The sequence below is a fragment of the Festucalex cinctus genome, chromosome 8 (genome assembly GCF_051991245.1).
Source record: "Festucalex cinctus isolate MCC-2025b chromosome 8, RoL_Fcin_1.0, whole genome shotgun sequence".
Taxonomy (NCBI): Eukaryota; Metazoa; Chordata; class Actinopteri; order Syngnathiformes; family Syngnathidae; genus Festucalex; species Festucalex cinctus.
This window is the reverse complement of record NC_135418.1, coordinates 28,813,534-28,835,247: the sequence shown is the minus strand read 5'-3', so window position 1 is coordinate 28,835,247 and position 21,714 is coordinate 28,813,534. Positions and strand designations below refer to the sequence as shown.

General features: G+C 40.2%; 1 protein-coding gene and 5 non-coding genes across 8 annotated transcripts in view; 1 reads left to right on the top strand and 5 right to left on the bottom strand.

Annotated features, from left to right (window-relative positions):
• The window catches only part of arhgef10la (Rho guanine nucleotide exchange factor (GEF) 10-like a), a 114,738-nt gene that overhangs the window by 8,236 nt on the left and 84,788 nt on the right, over positions 1-21,714 (top strand). The window contains exons 2-7 of one of the 3 annotated variants that reach the window (XM_077528424.1): positions 8,996-9,250; positions 11,215-11,242; positions 14,864-14,967; positions 17,128-17,199; positions 17,315-17,445; positions 19,205-19,300. In XM_077528424.1, the coding sequence (XP_077384550.1) occupies positions 9,001-9,250; positions 11,215-11,242; positions 14,864-14,967; positions 17,128-17,199; positions 17,315-17,445; positions 19,205-19,300 (681 nt within the window). In that variant the 5' untranslated portion in view covers positions 8,996-9,000. Of the gene's footprint in view, positions 1-8,995; positions 9,251-11,214; positions 11,243-14,863; positions 14,968-17,127; positions 17,200-17,314; positions 17,446-19,204; positions 19,301-20,634; positions 20,855-21,714 lie in introns of those variants that run through there. The other 2 variants (XM_077528425.1, XM_077528426.1) reach the window with 2 other exon arrangements.
• On the bottom strand, positions 7,227-7,299 carry trnat-cgu (transfer RNA threonine (anticodon CGU)). Its single transcript has one exon. It is a non-coding gene; the product is annotated as a tRNA-Thr (tRNA).
• Positions 10,030-10,102, bottom strand: trnat-ugu (transfer RNA threonine (anticodon UGU)). Its single transcript has one exon. It is a non-coding gene; the product is annotated as a tRNA-Thr (tRNA).
• On the bottom strand, positions 10,285-10,357 carry trnat-agu (transfer RNA threonine (anticodon AGU)). Its single transcript has one exon. It is a non-coding gene; the product is annotated as a tRNA-Thr (tRNA).
• Positions 10,508-10,580, bottom strand: trnat-agu (transfer RNA threonine (anticodon AGU)). The gene has a single exon. It is a non-coding gene; the product is annotated as a tRNA-Thr (tRNA).
• trnat-agu (transfer RNA threonine (anticodon AGU)) lies at positions 10,719-10,791 on the bottom strand. Its single transcript has one exon. It is a non-coding gene; the product is annotated as a tRNA-Thr (tRNA).

Below are 21,714 nucleotides of genomic sequence, written 5' to 3'. Positions count from 1 at the left end.
GTTACATTTTAACTGTGGCAATCTGGATCATATTCACTTGTGTCTATCCCTTGAAAGTGGCTCTGGATCTTAAGACAGCCTAGATTTAAGTCCTACTGGAGAAACTTGGGCTAGGTTGGTTTTCATGCAAATTAAACAGCACTTCAGAAGTCTGTAGATGATAAAAGATTTCACGATTGATGCGCGGCCAGTCAGTCACTCAATGAAACATTTTTTTTTTAAAGGCAAAATTTAGTGAGGTTGTTTTCCATAACATGTCCTCCGTTAAAGCTAAGGAATCTTTACAAAGGCAGACTTTTCCAGAGCGCTCTTGGTATGGAGAAAACGTTTGAGTCCAGTAATGTCAGTACAGCAGTCAGTCACATTTTGGAAGATTTTTTTGTGATGGTTTAGTTGTTAATTGCCGCCTTCAATTATACTTCCTTTTTTTTTTTTTTTTTTTGTTATTGTTTATTTATTTTGATTTTATTTATTTCCCAAACTTACTGATCAGAGTTCAGCCCAAAAAAAATCCTAATCGCATAAAACCTCATTTTTATCATTTCAATTAAAATAATTTAAATAATGTCATTTAAATAAATGAATAATTTAAAATATTTTTGAGACATTTTATCATACAAATTAAAATAATTTAAGTAATTAAGTAATAGAAGATATTTTGGGGCCGACCAATTTATTCTGTTTTTAATTTTTATTTAAATAATTCATTAATTTGGTGGGTTTTATGTTTTTGTTTTTTGTTTTTGTTCGTTGTTGTCGTTTTTTTATTTTTATTTTTTTAACCATTCATGGGTCGGGCCAGTCACTCTCCCCCATAATGAAATAGAGTAAATAGAAAAGTTTGTTAAGGTTTGTTCAACTATGTGACCTGTCGGACCACTTTTCTTTTTCAACGTCACTCCACTTATTACCACATTTGTGCAACAGTGCGAGGGGGGTCCACCAGATTTGTATGTAGGTCAGTGGATGGGTGTGTAGGAGTCGGTTTCATCTTTATTCTGTCATCTTATTCCCCCCCTTCCTTTGAAAAAGAAGAACAGCTTTTACTCTATTCAGTTCGAGAGCTCTTTGTTTTGTCCACGCTGGAGTCCTTTCATGACTCATCCCAAAAGTCTTTCATCCCCCAAAAATCTGCACGGACGACCGGTCGGTCAGCTTCATTCTTCAGGCTTTGCCCTTAGAACCGTTCCAAAGATTATCTTGAGTGGACCTGGATCGAGTTTAATACGTATTCTATACTGCAACACTCCGCTATTAAATGACCAATCACAACTGACACCCCTAAGTACATTTTTTAGCTGCCCTTATTAACGCATTCACTGGCAGCCATTTTGACAGAAGCAATCCCGTTCGCTCACGGCTGTTTTACTGGATTTTGACTGATTTTGCAAGGCCCACAGAATATTGTGTTCTATTGCTATAAAAATATGGAACCTACCAAAAGAAATATTAGAGTCTCTTCTTTCATCAGGAAAACAAAGTATATTTCTATTTATTTCCGTTTTGCTGCAATTAGCATTAGAATATCGCTAAGTTTCATCATTATTCCCAAATCTGTTTAGAATTGTGAGGAAACAGCTTGTTTTCATCATGGGCCTGGTTGAGCTCTTATACTCTGCTGCCCCCTGATGGCCGTTTTTGTAATTACTACCATTTTTTCCACCCGTTGTTGCATCAAAGCCTTCTGAATGCTCATAACAAAACCCCCCATAAAAAAAACGTATAAATATGTCTTTGCGATACTTAATACATTTAAAATAAGAGCGCATTTATATGTTTTTGGGAGCAAATGAGTTAAGAAATAAACTATAAAAAAAATGTACAAAACATTTGCGTGTACAGTAGATCCCAACTAAACTCATTTGTTGGCTCAGCTGTTTTTGTGCATAGATGTCTATTGGCATTGGCGATTATAGTGTAGCTTTTTTTTTTTAGGGGGTGATAGAGGGTGCCATTTGGCTATAGCAACATTTATTTGGTGAGGCAGTCAATTACACATTCTAAATAAAAGCCTTAGTTCCACTTTCTTGACATTTCATGACTTATTAATAACAGAAATGTGAATGTAGCTTAGTTAGAGGTGAAAATGATACGCAAGAAGATCACGATGGAAGAATAGAGACAAACCACCAATCTTAATGACTTCTTCCTGGCCAGCGTTTCCCTACAGTTGTCATTTTTTTTTCAATGCTCTAAAAAAAACAAACAGTTTGCACGTGGACAGAAAGGCCCGTGAAAAGTATACGTTTGTAAAAATAAGCCTGTTTTACGGACTGAACTGGACTGGAAGGCAGCAGCAAGTTGTGTTGCTATATAACGTCAACGTATCCATTATAGCCGTCACACCTCGCGCACATTCCACTGCAGGCTAAGGCGGTTCACCTCGGTCGACGCAAGCATCCAGAAATTAGTCAGCCAGGCTCGGGCGCGAGGACGTGTCGCAGCTCGTCGTCGTCAAAAAGAGTCAAAACAATTGGATGTGTACAATCATCACAGCTGGAAGCGGTCACGTGTCGTAAATGATTGCGTTCAAATGGGATGAGAAGTGATAGCTAGCTAGCTAGCTCAGGGTTAATCTGCAATACATGATTATGTTGCATCATTTAAAAAAAAACAACACATACTTACATGGGGGAGCACCAATAAAACAAACATAATAAACGAGTTTGTTACTATTCCGTACTTTAGTTTTGGGCCAATTTAAAGATTTAATGCGATTGTGACTTATCATCACATAAGCCTGACATCAACATGAATAGTGATTTCGCTTTTCTTTCTTTCTTTCTTTTTTAAATTTTTAGAACATAGGAGTATTTTCTTCACAAATTAAATTAAATTAAATTAAATTAAAGGTGTTCCTAAAAAAATGTTCAAGCATGCCTTCACCAAAAGGTTTGAGAAGCCTTGAGTTAGCTAGCTAGCTAGCTAGGTAGGTAGCTAGCTAACTCAAGCTAATACTATCAATGGGTAGGTGTACATAGGACTGGAGTTTATTTAACATTTACCGACTATTTGCTATTTAGCTCCATGTTCTGGTCAGACCTCTGCTTGTTTTCCATTCCTGGTCGCTATGGCAACCAAGCTCCGATGTTCCTGTGACAATGTATTTGTTTTTGTCCAAGTATGATCAGGAAGTGCTGTGCTAAAGTGTTTCCATCCATCCATCCATCCATCCATCCATCCATCCATCCATCCATCCATCCATCCATCCATCCATCCATCCATCCATCCATCCATCCATCCATCCATCCATCCATCCATCCATCCATCCATCCATCCATCCATCCATTTTCTATCCCGCTCATTCCATTCGGTGTCAGTAGAAATGGAGGCCATCACATCAGTGGCAGAATACACGTGAGAGAGTGTTCGACAGTCAATCACAGGGCATAAATTTGTAATGAATTCGGTAAAATATGTGCTCATAAAGTCAGCCGACGTCTGTGCAGGAGCATGGAGTTATGGAGTCCCTGAACCAGAAGTCTCTCCAACGTGAGAGTTTGTGAATCTGAGACTTAACAACAAAGCTGGCATTTATCCGTCTATTTTTCACATCCATCCAACCCAATAAAGTGGGTTGAATTTCTTCCCACCTCTTGATATGCCTCGAATATGACCTCAGAACAGAAAATGACCTGGTTTACTTCCACATCCTGAATTATATGTGGCTACCCTCACACATAACAGTGACTTAGGAATAATTGTTTATCTTTTCTGGGTATTTATATCCAAGGACAGTCTCGTGCTTATGATCTTTTCTTATACGTGTGAAACCCGCTTATGTCAGCAGTGACCTTTGATATAAAATAGACTCATTAACATCAGGTTCCAGACCGAGAAGTCAAGTTTTCTAATGTTACACCTGACCCAGTGTGGTGATTGATCTGTTTTTTGACACTATTTAATGTCAGGTAAAGAGTTGAGAAGATTTGATACAGGGGAACATACAGTATAAAAGTAAAAAAAAACCAAGAGTCTCAGCATTGAACCTTGCGGAACACCACATGACATCACGCTAAGCTCAGACGCTACGTGCTACCACACAAAAAAATAATCTTGCTTAAGTGATTCTAGGCGTTGTTCAGCTAGCACGTCTGCCCGCTTCGGCAACCAAAGCCAAAAAAAAGTTGGTTCTGCTTTTATTTTGGACTTTTCTTTCATCCGTTCTCTCTCTCTAAGAGGAAGTGTCCTTCCACTTTCACACGGGTGGCGTCAAAGCACAGAGCTGACAGCCGTGGCCCAAATGACCCGTGAGCTAATGAGTAGCGCGGTGACGAATGAAGAAACAAACAATGCTTTTCTGCAGGCCCACCACACGTTTTTTCTCCCCCACAGAAGGGTCATTGTTGCTGGCTGGGGGGGACGGCAGCGGGTGGGCCGGCGGGAGAAACTCGGAGGATGAGGCCTGGCCGCGGAATCTTCTCCTCTTGTAAACGGAAACTATTTCTGAACTCTTTAGTTTCGTTTGATCGAAAAGCATGACAGCCACGCACGGCTGCTGATTCTGACTTCAAAGTAAACTCTAAATTGCACCGTCGAAAAGCAGTAGCGAGACGTAACGAGCACCTTTGAGAGTAAGTCCTGACGACCATTTTATGATTATTTTTTAAACAATCTCTACACACGTCGTTCTGGCCTGTAGGAGCCAAAGAATGGTCGTGCATGGGAGGCGGCTCGATGCTGATTAAAATGCAAAGCAGATGCGAGCGTCTCACTGGGCGGTACGCTAACATGAGCGGAGAGCTTGTCGCATAACATCACCATTTTGTACAACGGAGAAACGATTTAGCGTGCGTTACAGTTTGTAAACCGAAGTCTGGAGATAGCAAAAGTCAGATTGAACCACAAGCCTTCATTTGGTAGTGAGGAATTGTTCTGCATGATTTAATTGTCACTGGGGTCAAATGTTGGGGTGTCTTTTACCACCTCGTAAACCAGGGCTGTTTAGTTTGCCGTCTCGTTATGTGGTGAGCTAAATTGAATCATTGTGAATCTTAAACATGTAAGAGAAAATATAATAATAAAAACAGCCCTGGGTGTATTTCCTTTAAATATTTTTTAATTACTCCAAAATTCCAGCAACACAATATTAAGACATCTGGCAACCATTATAAATTATTAACAAAAATGCATAATATCCTTTCTTTAAAACTTTTTACACATCTGGTTAACTTCCAAACATTTTGACAGATTTTGGAAGGCCCACAGAATATTGTGTTCTATTATTATAACAACATGGAACCTACCAGGCGGCACGGTAGTCGAGTGGTTAGCACGTCCGCTTCCCAGTTCTGAGGTCTCCGGTTCGAGTCCAGGCTCGGACCTTCCTGGGTGGAGTTTGCATGTTCTCCCCGTGCCCGCGTGGGTCTTCTCCGGGTACTCCGGTCTACTCCCATATTCCAAAGACATGCATGGCAGGTTAATTGGGCGCTCCGAATTGTCCATAGGTGTGCGTGTGGATGGTTGTTCGTCTCTGTGTGCCCTGCGATTGGTTGGCAACCAGTCCAGGGTGTCCCCCGCCTACTGCCCAGAGCCAGCTGAGATAGGCGCCAGCAGCCCCCGCGACCCTTGTGAGGAATAAGCGGTCAAGAAAATGGATGGATGGATGGATGGAACCTACCAAAACAAAGACTATAGTCTTTTCTTTCATCAGCAATTTTGCAGCAATTTCATCAAGTTTCATCATTATTCACACATCGTATATAAAGCTATGGGGTAAACAGCTTCGTTGCGACAGGGCTCTGGTTGATCTCTTATACTCTGCTGCCACCTGATGGCTGTTTTTGTTATAACAACCATTGCCATTACCATTCTCTTCAGTTCAGAGGCTGCATCAAAGCCTTCTGTATGCTCTAGCATAAAAAAACAAAACAAAACATAAAAACGTATAAGTACGTCTTTGGGAGCATGGTAATATTTAAAATAGAACGTATTTATAAGTTTTTGGGAGCAAATGAGTTAAAATTTGACATTTTTTGAGAGAGAACTGGCTTCTGTATTAGACTGCAAAATGATTTGTTTGGGATACCATGCCTATTTTTTTAATGACTAAACGTGGGTCCCATTGACCCATGAACATTTTTAGTGCATAACTGGAGGGTTCTAACTGTAAGTCCAGAAAGATTTCCGCATATAATAATTAAAGCTGTTTTACTGTCTAAAGAAGTAACGATTCCCTTCGGCCAATGTCGTTTCGTGGCTGTTGGGGACGTCTTAATTAATCTGCCTTCTAAGCTTCCTCAGACCTTTTTGATTCAGCTAACGGACTTGCTAGCCACCATATGTCACGCCAGCGCCGCTTGCTCATTTTGCAGTCTCCCGTTCAACTGCTTCTACAATTTGTTTCGAAGATTTACTCGCCCCCCCAAAACTTCCGTGTCGACAACTTTGCCGGCTGTTGTGCTGCTTTTAATAGTGCATTTTATCTCAGAGGCGTTTTATATGATTTTGTTAAGAAGCTTAGGACATTCCGGCCCCTGCAATCTGTCCGCCTCGTTCCCGCTAGCCAGTTAACTCTTATCACGAATGATGGAAATAATTGTTTTCTTCCTGTCGGGCCGCAATGTTTGGCTGTTTGGAATCGGAATGATGTATGTGTGTTGCTGAGCAAGGCTCATCAGCGAACGTTTCCCTTCTGCTATGAGCTCAACTGAAATTCTGCTTTTAAATGGTGGCTTATGGCTTTGCAAGGTTCGAGTATCTTTGCATAGCAGTTCATTGTGGAATTTTCATGAGGCTTGCAGTGTGTTGCCGTTGGTTTTCTGCAGCGTAATATTCAAATGCTGTACGGCCCATCCGTCAAGCTGTTTTCTCCTGCTTATCCTGTTCAAGGTCGCAGGAAAGCCAGTCAATTAATTGTCGAGTCAAGTGCTAGTTTATGGTTTGTAACTGTAGATGTACTGTACTACTAATGACCAGATGGTAACAAAAAATCTCAAGAAACTATGTCATAAATTGCTAAAAATTGCATAAGAACTGCACACCAAAAATTGTGCTTCTTAAGATGATTTTGATCATTTGAATCAGGTGTGTTGGAGCAGGGATACGTCGAAAACATGCAGGCTTGCGGCCCCCGAGGACCGGATGCGAACACGGCTGGGTTAGAGACTGATCCCCAATATTTGACTGATGTCTTCTGCTTGAAAGATGCACATGGTCACTTTCTAGCCTTGCTGTATTGGGAAATTTCGAAACGCAAACGTTTGAAATTTTAGTAGAAAATTTCAAGGTCCCAATGAGAATTGAACTCATGACCCCTGATTTACGAGACCAGTGCTCTAACCACTGAGCTACGAGGCCTTGTGTCATGGTCTCCAAAGTTTGACTGATGTCTTCTTCTCTAAATATGCAAATCGGTCACTTTCTAGTCTTGCCGTATTGTGAAATTTGGAAATGCAAACGTTGCCCTGCGATTGGCTGGCAACCAGTTCAGGGTGTATCCCGCCTACTGGCCGAAGCCAGCTGGGATAGGCCCCAGCACACCCGCGACCCTTGTGAGGAGCAAGCGGTTAACCCTTTGACAACATATTCACACCCCTTTCTAATGCACAACTTAGTCGGGTCACTTTTGACCCATGTTGTGCATCAAAGGGTTAAGAAAATGGATGTAAATGCAAACGTTTGAAATTTTAGTGGAAAATGTCATCAAGGGCCCAATGAGAATTGGCCCCTGGTTTACGAGACCAGGGGTCAATTCTCATTGGGGCCACTGAGCAACGAGGCCTGCTTGCTTTGAGTCATGAATGTTGCAACAGGAGAGGTGATTTTTTTATTTATTTTTTTCCTTTGTGCATAAATGGGAAGCTGAAAGTGAGACATCCAATACAACACTAACAATCATGACCATTTCAAATGGTCATTAAACAATTCCGAGCTTACGTCACAAGTCAAAATGGCGGTCACCCCTGTGAAATGAGCCTCTCGGTCCATTGAAAAACATTTGACTTTGGATTGTTGCAATTTGCTGAGGATTTTGTTGATTTAAAAACGTGTTGAAATGTCGTTTGACTGCTAGAACAATCTGTCGGGTTTGTATGCTAGTCACAGCCAAGGACGTAACAACGCCGTTTGTTTTCACTGTGTAGAACAGGGGTGTCAAACATACGGCCCGCGGGCCGGATCAGGCCCGCAAATGGGTTTAATCTGGCCCGCGACGACTTTGGAAAGTAAAAAAAAAAAATTGTAATGTCGGACCAATTAAGCAGCCAGCCACAATCAAATATATAAATTTGTAATTTCACAAGCAGTGCTCAGATGAGTAATGTAACTTGTACACGGAATCGCCCTGGAAGTCATTATTTTACACACAACTTAAAGTTATGGTTTGTTTAAAAAAAAAAAATTAAATCATAAATCAACATAAACGTGTTAAGTACGACACAAATTCAATTGCTGGTAACATAAATACATATGACAGAGATTAACATCTTTATAACTTAATTAACTGTGCCACACAATGCATTCTGGGAACTATATGCAAAACAGGTACATTTAACACATCTGAAACTCATACAGGCAAAGTGTTGCCGCTTTTCATTTGCATTTGTTTTATTTTTCATTTTTTTAAAACAATAGATTACAGTTGAGCGCCGTAATTTTGGGCTGGCCCAATCAATCGCAAAAAAACTGCATATAATTGACAGCAATTGTTTTTAAGTTATATATATATATATATATATATATATATATATATATATATATTCGGCCCACTTGGGTAATACATTTTCCTCCATGCGGCCCCTGAGCTAATTTGAGTTTGACACCCCTGGTGTAGAAGAAGTGTTTGCATTATGGAAATGTCAATTGATAAACCAACCACACAAATAAACGAAATCTCATACTCTGCACTTTGCAACAAGAAAGGCCTCAATGAGAATTGAACTCACGACCCCTGGTTTACTAGACCAGTGCGCTAACCACTGAGTTACGAGGCCTTGTGAGCACTTACTTTCATAAGAACAGCTTCTCACATTTGATCTTTTGAACGCATCCCCAGGAACCATGTCCGCCGCCTTGTCTCAGCAACTGCCGAAGCAGGACAAGGAGGTGGAGGAGGAGGAAGAGGACGAGGAGCAAGGCGAGGAGTTTGCCTTTGACGACAGCGAGGGCGAGGAGGATCCTCCGGGGGACGGCCGCGAGGCTGCCGGCGACTCGCTTCAATTGTCAAAGCCGGAAGTCCCAAAGACGTTCCAGGACGCGCGGCGGGCTGGCAAAGACGTCACGGCACGGGAAGGAAGCGCCAGCAAGGATGGTGAGACATTCCTTGCCGGAAATATTGGAACGTCTTCAGAGGGTTCAGCTGCTGCTCTTGAACAGATTTGTGTGGATGACACAAACGCACGCAAGAACAATGTCAAGATGATTTAAAAAAAAAAAAAAAAGAGGACTGTTAGTGTAAAACTTGCCCCGTTCAAAAACAAATCAACAGTTTAAAACCTAAAAAAAAATCCTATATGTAGAATTGTGTTGGGACTCGGTAATAATTATGACAGGGTCAAAATCTGCCATTTTTATTGAGGAAAATGTAATTTCTTACCACTTGATTCACGGCATATGCTTCAACAAACAGTCATCTTGTTTTCAATTTCCCCGTTTCATGTTGTAATCCATGAAACTGGACTATGGTGACGCAAAGGGGAATTCTGATGAAGTGTAGTGGTGGGGGGGCCCCGTTATGTAAGAATGAGTAAGTACACGCGCTCGCTCTCCAAATGACCCACGTTTGACACTTTTGGGCTCGTGACACCAGTTTCACCCGTCGTTATGTTTGTCAGATGCAGTCAAGTCATGGAAATGAGCGCACAGCTGCGCACACGTCCTCGTCCTGCTTTACTAGCCTGCGCTAAATTAAGCTAGCCGCTCTTCTGCAATCACTTAGCAAAACCAAAACACCTCCCAGGGATGCTTGGGTCTTCCGCGCATGTAATGTTGTTACGCCACCGATGTTGCGTGTGCGTTGGGCCAAGAGACGAAACCCAAAGCAGATGGATGACATCATAGCTGCGGGTAATACCGTTCTGACAAAAGGGAAGGCCGCGGTGAGGCTTGAACTCACGACCCCTGGTTTACAAGACCAGCGCTCTGACCACTGAGCTACAAGGCCTTACATTTGTCATAACGTGACCATTCAAAACAACAAATGTAATTTGGTTCTGCCTTAATTGGGTGACTATACTGTAGTTATAAAAGGAGTAAGTATTAAGTCCAAGAGACCCTAAATACAGACGTAACAATATAGTACTACCAAACATCTACAGTTTATTTGGTGAGTCAAAGAAGCCCAAAAGGCCCCGGTAAGAATTGAACTCACGACCCCTGGTTTACTTGACCAGTGCTCTAACCACTGAGCTACGAGGCCTTGTTATGATAGTCACATGACCTTCAAAACAGCAAATTAACCTGGTTCAGGTTTATGAATAAATATCTCTTAGAGACCCTAAATACAGATGTAAGAACACAAGATTACTAAATATCTGCAGTTTACAAGGTTAGTCAACGAACCCTTGAAAGGCCCCGGTGAGAATTGAACTCACAACCCCTGGTTTACTAGACCAGTGCTCTAACCACTGAGCTACAAGGCCTGTCAGTTATGGCAACAAGACCTTCAAAACCAAAAATTCATCTTCTGGCTGCCACCATTTTATAATGATTATAGTATTAAATAAAAAGATAGCAATGCAATACTACCAATTAATTTGGTTAGCCAATGAATCCCTGAAAGGCCTCAGCGAGAATTGAACTCACGACCCCTGGTTTACTAGACCAGTGCTCTAACCACTGAGCTACGAGGCCTTTTGCAACATGACCTTCAAAACAGCAAATTAATCAGGTTCTGGCCAATAGCCAAATGATCACAGTAATGAGTATTATCATAGCAGTTAAGCAAAATGAATTTCCTGCATGCAAGATCCCAAAACCCAAATTGACTCCTCGTCTGTGGACATGCAGATCTTTTCACTCAGATTGCTTACACAGAATATCGTTCTGGAGCAACTTCTTCACCAGTATAGTGCAAGGCTTCAGTGAGAATTGAACTCACAACCCCTAATTTACAAAACCAGCATTTTACCCATTGAGCTACAAGGACTTGAGCTTTGGACTTCCACCACCAAGTCCAAACAAAGTTCATATACCTAAAGTACAGATTGATAAATATTTTTTCACTATTATTATTATTATTCTTTTAAATAATGTCTCTGTTCTTCTTTTTGACAGACGTCCCAGCCACCGATTCAGCCAGTGGGTAAGTTGCTATCGTCGCACAGATGATAACTAGCGTTCAGCACAGAAAGTCGCGTCACACCGCAACGTGTACGATAGCGACAAGTGTGTTTGTGTGTCACATCACATGCCAGATGGCCGCAAACCAACAGAGGGAAATCAAAGCATGACTTCCATCTTTCAATTTGAGTCGATGTGACAATGCCACCAAGCATATCACGTGGTTGCGGGTGTGCTATTTAGTTTGTTATATTTAACCCCCCCCCCCCCCCCCCCCCCCCCCCCCACCTCCTCACCGTTGCCCCAAAAGGTGGTTTCGAGGAAGTGTGCTCAGAAACCTTTCCTCTAGTAGAATGGATTCCTGTGGACTTTCCTGTACGAGGAAGAAATGGCACAGGTGTGAGTCTATTTGAGTGGAGTCTTGCTTCCTTTATAGGTGGCATGTTGGCCGGAGTTTTGTGCACACTTTTGTTGTCCTACATTCGTTGAATTCAAGTGAGTTTAATTTTGTAATTATGACATTTACGATTGTCTTGTTAGTAATTATCCTTAACTCTTTGACTACCAAATTTTATCCAAAAAAGAACCCCAATAGCGCCAGCCGATTTCGTGCATTTTCACTCATCTTTCAAGGTAAACAAAATAGTGTACGCTACGACTACATAAACATAAAAAAAAAAATAGTATGTTTCTACTTTATTCTGTTCTTTAGTAATCACCATTTAAAAATTTGAGTGACATTGAAAAGATAAATTTTTTTGCACAATAGTGACTTAGACACTATTTTTTTTTGTTTATTGACACTCTGTGAATTAGATTTAATGTGACAAAGGCTTTGTTCATTCACGTCATCCTTGAAAACGTTCAATTTAAACATATCAGTCGTGTTTCATTGTAATTTCATATACCGTGAGCCCTTTGAAAAGAGATACAATGCTGCCATCTGCTGGCCATAGTTCATGGGTGTTTTTGATTCCACAACCCATTGAGCAGGCAGTGCTGCACAAGACATTGCACTGCCCATTGAGGGGAAAAACAAAAAAATCTTAGTAAATGTCAATGAACATTTATGGTGGCATTCATTAGGATTTTAGCATATGTCATTAAACGTTTTTGGCGGTCAGAGTTAATACCGTATGTAGCATACTCAAGAAGAAATAGCTGTGGGGCTTGCAACATTAGCAATAGCATCGTAAGCTCATTAGCGATAGCATCGGAAGCTAACAGGAAAGTGACATAAAAAATACAGACACTTTTTGTAAGCCAGTGTCTTATTTTCACCTGCCAAACAAGCATAATGTGTTGGAAATGTGCTTTCACAGTGTAAGCAGGTGTTCGCTAGTGTGTTGTAGCCTGCTAGATTGTTGCTAACTCATTTTGTGTTTATTTCTGATGCTTTATTATTTGCTTATCACTTCCTGGTCCAAACAGAAAATCTACTTCCTGTTTACATTCTTGTGAGTAATAAAAGAGAGAGAGAGGTCACAGGGTTTGTTGTGACACATTTTGGTACTTTGGAATTTTACTGAACAGCAAGCGATCCAGGCGGTAATATGGACATTGTTTACAAACGTTCAGCTGACCAGAGAAAACTTTATTTTCTTATTTTGTTTACCTTTTGTTTGCTGCAGTTACAATTGGCTAATCAAAGTAGTTCTGTGTGGGACCCAAATTAATGAGCCTGTGAGATTAAATCAAGTTTGTGGTATCATTCTGGTTAACTAAATTCAACATCTGGTGCTGAATGTACGTAAATGTTAGGGCTGCGCAATTAAATGAAGACAAGCCCCGCGTGTGCGCGTGTGCGCGAGGATTCACAAAGAAGTCGTGGCTACTTTTCATGCAGGAATAATTTCTGCTGAGTCGACAATTTCCATTTGGCCTCAGTCAATAAGTTGGGCGAGCTATCAATAGCAACTTCCCACCGGCGAGGTGTCAAGCGTGTCAGCACATTTCGGAAAAATATCGCAGGGATTACTTTGCTATTGTTATTGTCGATATGTTTTTTTTATTTTTTTTTTATAGTCGTTATTAAACACAAGGAAGCACTTCTCCCTTTCCTTAAAGCCAACATTTACTTTTGTCTCCTCTTTTCACCCGGTGACAGATAGTCTTCATTACGCACACAAGAAGGCAACCATAACAACGGCGTGTGTATGCAGAGCGCGACTTTCCTTTTCAGCACACTATCTCCTCCTCCGCTCTTTTTTTTTCTTTTTTTTTCTGGTTCGCGCCCCTTCCCAGAAGCTCGTTTCAAGCGCGTTTATCTTTCATACGAAGCCCTCCCGTCACCTCGGCTGGATGTGCTGCCGCACCAGCAAAAACAATCAGTGGGCGCGGGAAAGAAGCAAATATTTAGGATGGTATCATGATGGATATTGCATATAATTCACAGTTTTATGTTTGTACTTATAGTAAGTGCATTTCAGAGTCTGTATTATTTACTTTCTCTTGAGTAAAGGAGTTGAATCAGTTCTTGACTTCTACTTAAAGGGGGACAAACTGCGAGAAAGATTTGAATCACTTCACTAATAAAGTCCTCCTCATTAACTCATTTGCTCCCAATAACGTGTAAATACGTTTTTTTATGTTTTTAAGTGTCCCAAAGCCGTATTTATACGTTTTTTTTTTATTATTATTATTTTTATGCTAGAGCATACAGAAGGCTTTGATGCAGCCTCTCAACTGCAAAGAACGGTTGCAGAAATGGTAGTTATTACACAAACGGCCAGCAGGTGGCAGCAGAGCAAAGGAAATCAACCAGGGCCATGTAGAAAAAAAGCTAAATTACTTACAATTTTAAATCGATTAGTGAAAACTGATGAAACTTAGCTCTCTTCTAATGCTAATTGCTGCAAAACGGAAACAGATAGAAACATACTTTTTTTTTCCTGATGAAAGAAGAGACTTTAATCTTTCTTTTGATATGTTCCATGTTTTTTTTTTTTTTTATAGCAATTGAACACAATTTTCTGTGGGCCTTGCAAAATCAGTCAAAATTCAGTAAAACAGCCGGGAGCGAACGGGACTTCTTCTGTGAAAATGGCTGCGAGTGAATAAGTTAATATAAAAATGTGCATAATGTTAGTGTTTCAAAGAATTTTATTTGTCTTCATATTTTGAATTCGTTTTTTTTATTTTTTTTATGTTGAAACATTTTCTTGTTTTGTGCCAAAAAATAAATTGTGATTTCAGTTATTGCCAAAATAATAGTGATTAATATTTTCTTCATAATGGAGCAGCTCTAACTGTAAAAAAGCTGCGCTAAACATGACTGCTATGCCGGTAGCATGTTTTTTTTTGTTTTTTTGTTTTTTTTGTTTTTTGTTTTTTGTTTTTACTCTTCTAGATGGCACTCTTGTTCTAAAGATAAAGGCTAGTGCACATTTCCACTGCGTCTTTAAACCAAGAGTGCCATCTACAGGAATAAAAAAATAATATATATATATATATATATATATATATATATATATATATATATATGTCTATCTATATATATATCTCAAGTACTTCATGAAGCTTCATTTTCCCATCAATTGTAAATATTTGTGGGAGGATTCACCGATTCAATTAACTGGTAGTTTTCCACCGATGACAGCAGGGCCGGCGGGTTAACTGTGCCGATGTTTGTGCTAACTCACAGAGTCCCTGCAGCGAGCCAGCTAATAACGTCGGAGGGAGATTCAGGAGGAGGCGACGGCGGCGAGGCGGAAACGGCGAAGGAAAGCTCCGGGGACGTCCCCGAAGGTACGCCACGGAATGACTTTGACAACGGGGAGGAAGTATTGGCGACGAAAGCCGCCGTAGATTAAAGCCGAGCTCGCCTCGGGATTCGGGCTCATTCCGACATCTGGATTGGATTGTTAAAAGTCGGCGAGACCGCGGGCGACGACGACGACGACAATCTGACATGGGCGGCGGGGCGGGTGAGCTTGATCCAAAGTGGCAGCAGCAGCGGCAGCGGCAGCGGCAGCAACACCTTGGGTTCATCTCACACTTTATTGATTTCTACACAGGGAGAAATCGGCGGCGGGTTCCATAAAGCTCGGTGATCCACCGCCACCGCTTGATGCCCGCACGGGCACCAGCCCAACTGATTAATACAGGGTGACGATCGATACCAAAACATTTCATTTCGGAAGAAAACGGCAACAAAAAAAAAAGTTGGCTTGGAGACGAGAGACCAGCACCCAAAGGAGAAATTCAATACAAATTGATATTTTTATGACCATATCATTCATTTGAGCTGACTTTTAGTACTGTCTGGGGTCTGTACTCGCAATCTACGACGTTAGCTACATCACACGATGCATTTCATCGTATTATTTATAAGAACATTTTTGACTTGCAGATTTTTTCAACAACATTTGTGTTGATAATTCTGTTTTTTTTTTTTGTTGTTGGAAAAAAAACAAAAACAAATGTGCTTTTTTGGGGGGGGGCCTCCTTGGAAGTCGGTTGACTAATTTGTGAAGGAATTGACTTTTCTAATCAGATGAATTGAAAACGGAGCGTCGGGCGGATTAGTGGAGAAGCGATGGGGACAAACGGCAGTTTAGAGGCCGATCGATAAAAGCTTAGCGAGCTAAATTGGGCTCCTCGTGACGAGACTTAAGACGCCATTCAAGGTATACCAAATTAATTAATTTGTTTTATTTTGTTTTTCTTGATAATGGTGATTGCCCTAATGTGGTTTTATTTTTAAGAACTGTTTGATTTCAACATTTATCCAGGTAATATTTTAATTGAACCTTCACGTACAGTACATTTCCATTCAAATTGTGCATAATGTTACAGTGTATTATAAATAATATTACTTTTAGATGTGAAAATGAAGCTTCATGAAACGTGATATATATATATATATATTTATTTATTTATTTTCAAATTGATTACACTTCCACTGCATCTTTAAACCAAGAGTGCCACCTTGAGCAGTCAAAAAAAAATATAGCAGGTGCTTCATGAAGCGTCATTTTCCCTTCACGAGTGAGCATTTAGAAATTACAAACAACTAAATTGCAAACTAGTAATTTAGTTCAAGAAAAAAAGTTAATAAGTTAAAAAGTTAATATTTTTATGCTTTCATTATTTTTCACGTACAATTAGTACCTTAAAAAAAAACACATTCTTCTCGGTTTGTTCTTGTGACATTCACAAGCTGAGCTGTGATTGGTTACCCTTGTGATGTCATTTTCAGTCGAGAGCAAGTTGCAAAATGTGTTTTTAAACGTACTAATTGTACGTGAAAAATAATGAAAATATCCAATTTATTACAGACAAAATATTAATGTTTAACTGCTAGAAATGGCTAAATAAGTAAAGTATCCCTTTAATGATGAACACGTAGGGACATTTTATTATTATTTAGTTGTGTAGTTTGATTTGATTTGATAATTTATTTGTAATTTTGTTTAAGTTTGCATTAAACACATGTAATGTTAAGATAAAATATTTTTTTTAATTTTAAAATGTTTTCACATAGTTAAACAAATTTTAAAACTGCATTTTATTTACTTTTTAAACACAAAAATACATATTTACTGAGCAACAATCAATCTTTTCTTTTTTAATAGAATATATTAAGAAAAATGTTTTTATTCACATTACCTTTTAAAAATTAAATTAAAATTAAGGGAGCTGGTAGGATCCATTATATTTTATCTTACAATAATTTGTTTTAATATAATTTGTGAGGAATTAATTATTTTGGCGAGCCACAAAAAGAAAGACAGGTAAAAAAAAAAAAAAAGATACACTCAGTGTACCTTTCTGACAGTCAATTAAAATAAAGTATTATTATCTTCATAACATGCCATTTGTTGTCTTTTTTTTTTCATTCAGTTCTACTAATATATTCCAATCAAAATCAGTATTGCAAACATTACTGTTGTATTTCTCCACTAGCCTTAAATGAAGTTGAAGCCGACGTCATCTATGACGACGTCCCGTGCGAGGGGCCCCTCCCCCCTGATGAAGGTGCGTGGAAGATGCGCGCTACCCAGCTCGGCAAACCTTATGTATGTTTGTGATGTTTTATTTATACAAGCCGCGTGTCGTGTCGTGTTGTGTCGTGTTGTGTTGTGTTGTGTAGATACGCTCTACGAGGACGTCCAGCGGGACTCGAGCGTTCCGTCCGCTGCAGGCAACGGGTGGAGCTCCAGCGAGTTCGAGAGCTACGACGAGCAGTCGGACGGCGAGAGCAAAATGCCCGCGCGCAGCAAGGTAAGCGACAAGGAGCTCTCTAACTTTTTTGGTACGTTCATTTGTGATAGAAATCAAATGACAGATGATTTAGTTTCTATTTCCAAATAGGAGGAATTTCTCAAAAATGAAAATCTTTTTTTATTCCGCTTCGCAGCAAAATGGCCAACTTTCTGTTGACAGTTTTGGGTCACAGGTCCTTGAGACTTTTTCGTGCGTCCTATTATGATCGATATCATCACCCGATTTTGTGATGATTAGTAGGGATGTAACGATATCCAAACATCACGATACAATATCATAATGATATGAAGGTCACAATAAGACAATTATCATGATATTGTGTGGGGTGGCGATATAAAAAAGGTCACAATATTATAAAACAAAAACGAGCTCATACCAAAAAAAAGCACAATATTGTGCTTTTGTACATAATAGCAATGCATATAAACCACCTACAATTTCTAATAACAATATTGAGGTGCCTACTTGCTAATGCACACATTGAGTTCCTCCACATATTGACGCTTCACAAGCATATTCCGCTTTCATCTGGCAATTAGCACAGATTTTAAACATAGAAGGCCAAAACATCTCTAATGAAAATTAAATTGCACTAATAAACTAGCCACCAGAGGGTGCTAGAACTGCACAGATGGAATTCAACCTGACAGATATTTTCCTATATTGTGAACACGACGACGACGACGATATTGTGGCAGTTTTAATATCACGATATTGCCCATATCGTTACATCCCTAATGATTAGCAAACTGGTGTCGGGAACTGGTTTAATTTCAGTTTGTCACAATGCAAAGACTGGGAATTTGGTCCAAAATGGCTGCTTCAATCCAAACGTTTGGTTCAATTTTGGCCATTGGTGCATTTTTGGGCGACATCTCCACCTGATTTCATGATAATTGGGTGAAACTGGTGTCGGTTTTTTTTTTTTTTTTTTTTTTTTTTTTTTCTAAATTTCTAATGTGCACTAGTGATTTTTTTTTTTCTTGTATGTTTGTTGTGTTCGGAACCCCTAAAAACACATTTTGGCCATGATAAATGTCTGTCCCAACTAGATCTACTCATCAGTACCTCTTCCATCCACTGGATGGCGCTGTGGGCACATCTCAGCATCAGGCCTCTGTGGCTCTGTGGAATCCATACAAATATGAGCAAGGTTATGCTGAGCTTAATAGCCATTTTTTATTTTTTTTTTGCCCATCTGAGCGCATGTGTTTGTTATTCAAGGGAAGCTCAATCGATGGCAGAGCAAAGAAGGGGGGGAAACAAAAGTGTGATGTATGTGGACACAGAATGACTTGCTCAGGTAATTAAAGTGCGGAGGCCTTTGGGAAAGTCTTTGCACTTTTCAGTCTGCTGAGCAAAGAGGAGACGACTTTAAGAAGGAATGCCGGAGTAATTACTGAGGAAACATTAACTATTAGGTTTTCCAGCTCCAAAACACATTGCTTTTAATTAGTTTCACCCGATTAACTTTTTTTTTTTTTTGCCTTCTCATTGGGGGTTGGCTTGATTTTTTTTATTTTCACACTTGACCTTTTTTGACTGCCAGCGGCTCTCATAAATCAAAGTCCCCGAAACACAATAACTGCTCCGTGCTTCCACTTCTTGCCTTTCATTATTCCGACTCCCATTTTGTGTAGCTTTTGATTATTTGTTTTCGCTGCTGCCACCCTCCCTCGCCCTCCTTTTCACAATGACTCCCCGTTGTTTTTCCCCTTAACGCTGGGCTCCCCGCCCCCCTTTCCCTCACCTGTAGCTGTCCCCCGAAGTGCGGCGGCTGAGGGAACGCTGCGCCAGGACCAAACGTGAGCTGGCTATGAAGCTGTCTGGCAAGCACAACTATGACGTCAAGGTATATCTCAGAAGCGTGTCCGCGTTTGCCAACGAGCTCGGCGGACTCTCTCGGCCATCTTGACCTTTTTCCCTGGATGCCTTTGTGACCTTGTCGTCGTCGTTCTCGGTGCCTTGAATGATCAAATTCTGCATATTTAAAAGGTACAATTTGTCCTCTTAACCCATAGGGGGCAGCATACACCAAGATTAGGCTAATTAGTGTTAGCCGAGTGTTCAATTTGGGGCATGGTCCGAGGTTTTTTTTTTTTTATTTATTTTTTTTTTTATTTAGGGGGGGTATGTCTGTCTTATGCTGCGTTCTCACTAAAAGTGGGGGAAGGCGTTTCGGCGGGGCGTTTGCATAGGAGTAGGATGCACGATAATATCGGTGGCCGATAATTATCGGCAATTATCGACCAATTTGACGTCTAACCAGAGGTGGCAAATCCAGGTCCAGAAAGTCACAACCCTGCCAGTTTGGCTTTAGCCCCTTGTGCTAGCTAACTAGCTAGCTAGCAGGTAACCGAACACCCGGGGAGCTAGCTAGGGAGCTTGCTAGCTAGAACCTGGACCTGGATTCACCACCTCTGTAATAGGTTGTGTAATTAATGTCATTTCTAATAATCCTTAAACTCCGAATTTTGTAGTCCTGTCACTATGATGCTACCTAGCTCCCCAGTGCCCCGATACCTGCTAGTAAGCTAGCTAGCTAGCTAACTAGCACAAGGGGCTAAAGCCAAACTGTGGCTGGGTTTTTACTTTCTGGACCTGGATTTGCCATCTCTGCGTCTAACAGATAGAACAGATAATAAAGAAATCCGCCCATAATTATCGGCAATTATAGACCAATTCGATATTATACAGTAAACCAGATAATAAAGAAATCCACCGATAATAATAGACATGCCACGTTGGTCCATCCGTTGTATTTGTGGCTCAAGTTGTGCCCAAATCTTCAACCCCTCCTCACACCTATGGTAGTGTTGCATATTTGTGATGTCCCATAGATATTTTAACATATAGAGTATTGATGCATTTTAAAGTAACCAAGTAATTTTTATTCCTATAAGATGAATATTTGACTTTTGACTTCATTATATTATAATGAGTCTGCATTGTTGTACTTTACCGTAAGTCTGCGGTGAGTGTGTTTTAAATGAGTCGCGACGGGAGTGACGTCATGCAGCCGACAAATTCGGCCTTCGGAGGACCCAGCATTGTGAATTTGGGTACAGGCTAAAAAAAGATTTTTCAAAGTTGTATTATGTTTTTACGAACGCGCACTATCGCGCAGGCAAATAAGGTATTTTTGTTCTAGTATGGTTACCGTAGTTAGCGATCCAAGATGGCCGATCTTGCGCCTCACCGATCGTGCAGGGTCACCGATAGCGTCTTGACATGCGGGTCTCCCTTTTGGTTGACTCGCTAAAGTGCTTCACTTTCTAGTCACTAAAGGGACACGCCTCCTCCGCTCCGGGGCGCACGAAAGCTTGAATGAGTGGCAATATTTACGTAAAACTCTACGCGGTCAAACGCTCGCAAGGACGCGTTACAGTTCGCCTTTTCGGATTTGGTGAGAACCTTGCTAGACATATACATCCAAATTTGTGGACCAGGGAAGCCACAAAATAACCGTCAAACGTTGAAATCTCCTTCCAAATGAAGTGTTGACTGCTTCCGTTTGGGGCACTTTTTAGCACATTTTCCATTATGAATTTGTATGTATTACATTTTTTTTAAAGTAGCCTACAAGCCCTGCTATTTGTATATTATTAATATATTCATATCAGCTCTAGTGACTAATGGCATACTTGTCTTCTGAACCCATAGGGGGCTGTGTGGTATACTACAGGATGAGGCTAGATTTTTTAATGCCAGAAAATTCACCTGTCATAAGCTAGCTAGTTGAAAATGTCAGCAAAGTAGCTAGATTTTATCTCTGCATCTGAGTCAACTATAATCTAAAATGTTGAATTGTGTGTAATTTGACAAATGAAGTGCGAACAGCCAGCTAGTTCAAAAACCATGGCTACCATTCCAAGTATTAAATATGTTTTGTTTTTTGTTTTTTTCTTAATTATCTGAAACTCAAAGCCTAAAAGTTATCCAAATTCCAAATGGCTGGGTGCACTATAATGGTTAGCAATTGAAGTGTAAGTCTTCATGATTGAAGCTCTTTATTTTAGACTAGAGCAATTGAAGGAACATGAGTGATATTATGGGACTAGCGTACTCATCTTATTGTACCTTTTAAATATGAAAGTTGCACCATTGAATGAGATTTATTTTTATTTTTTTTATTTTTTTGCATGTTTAATTCTCTAACCGCTAACATTCTTTCATTAAATGACCCACATATCCCGGCATATCATCTAAAAATATGACAATGATGTGACGTGCCAGTGTATTCTGGGCCCCGTGCGGCGTCTGGTT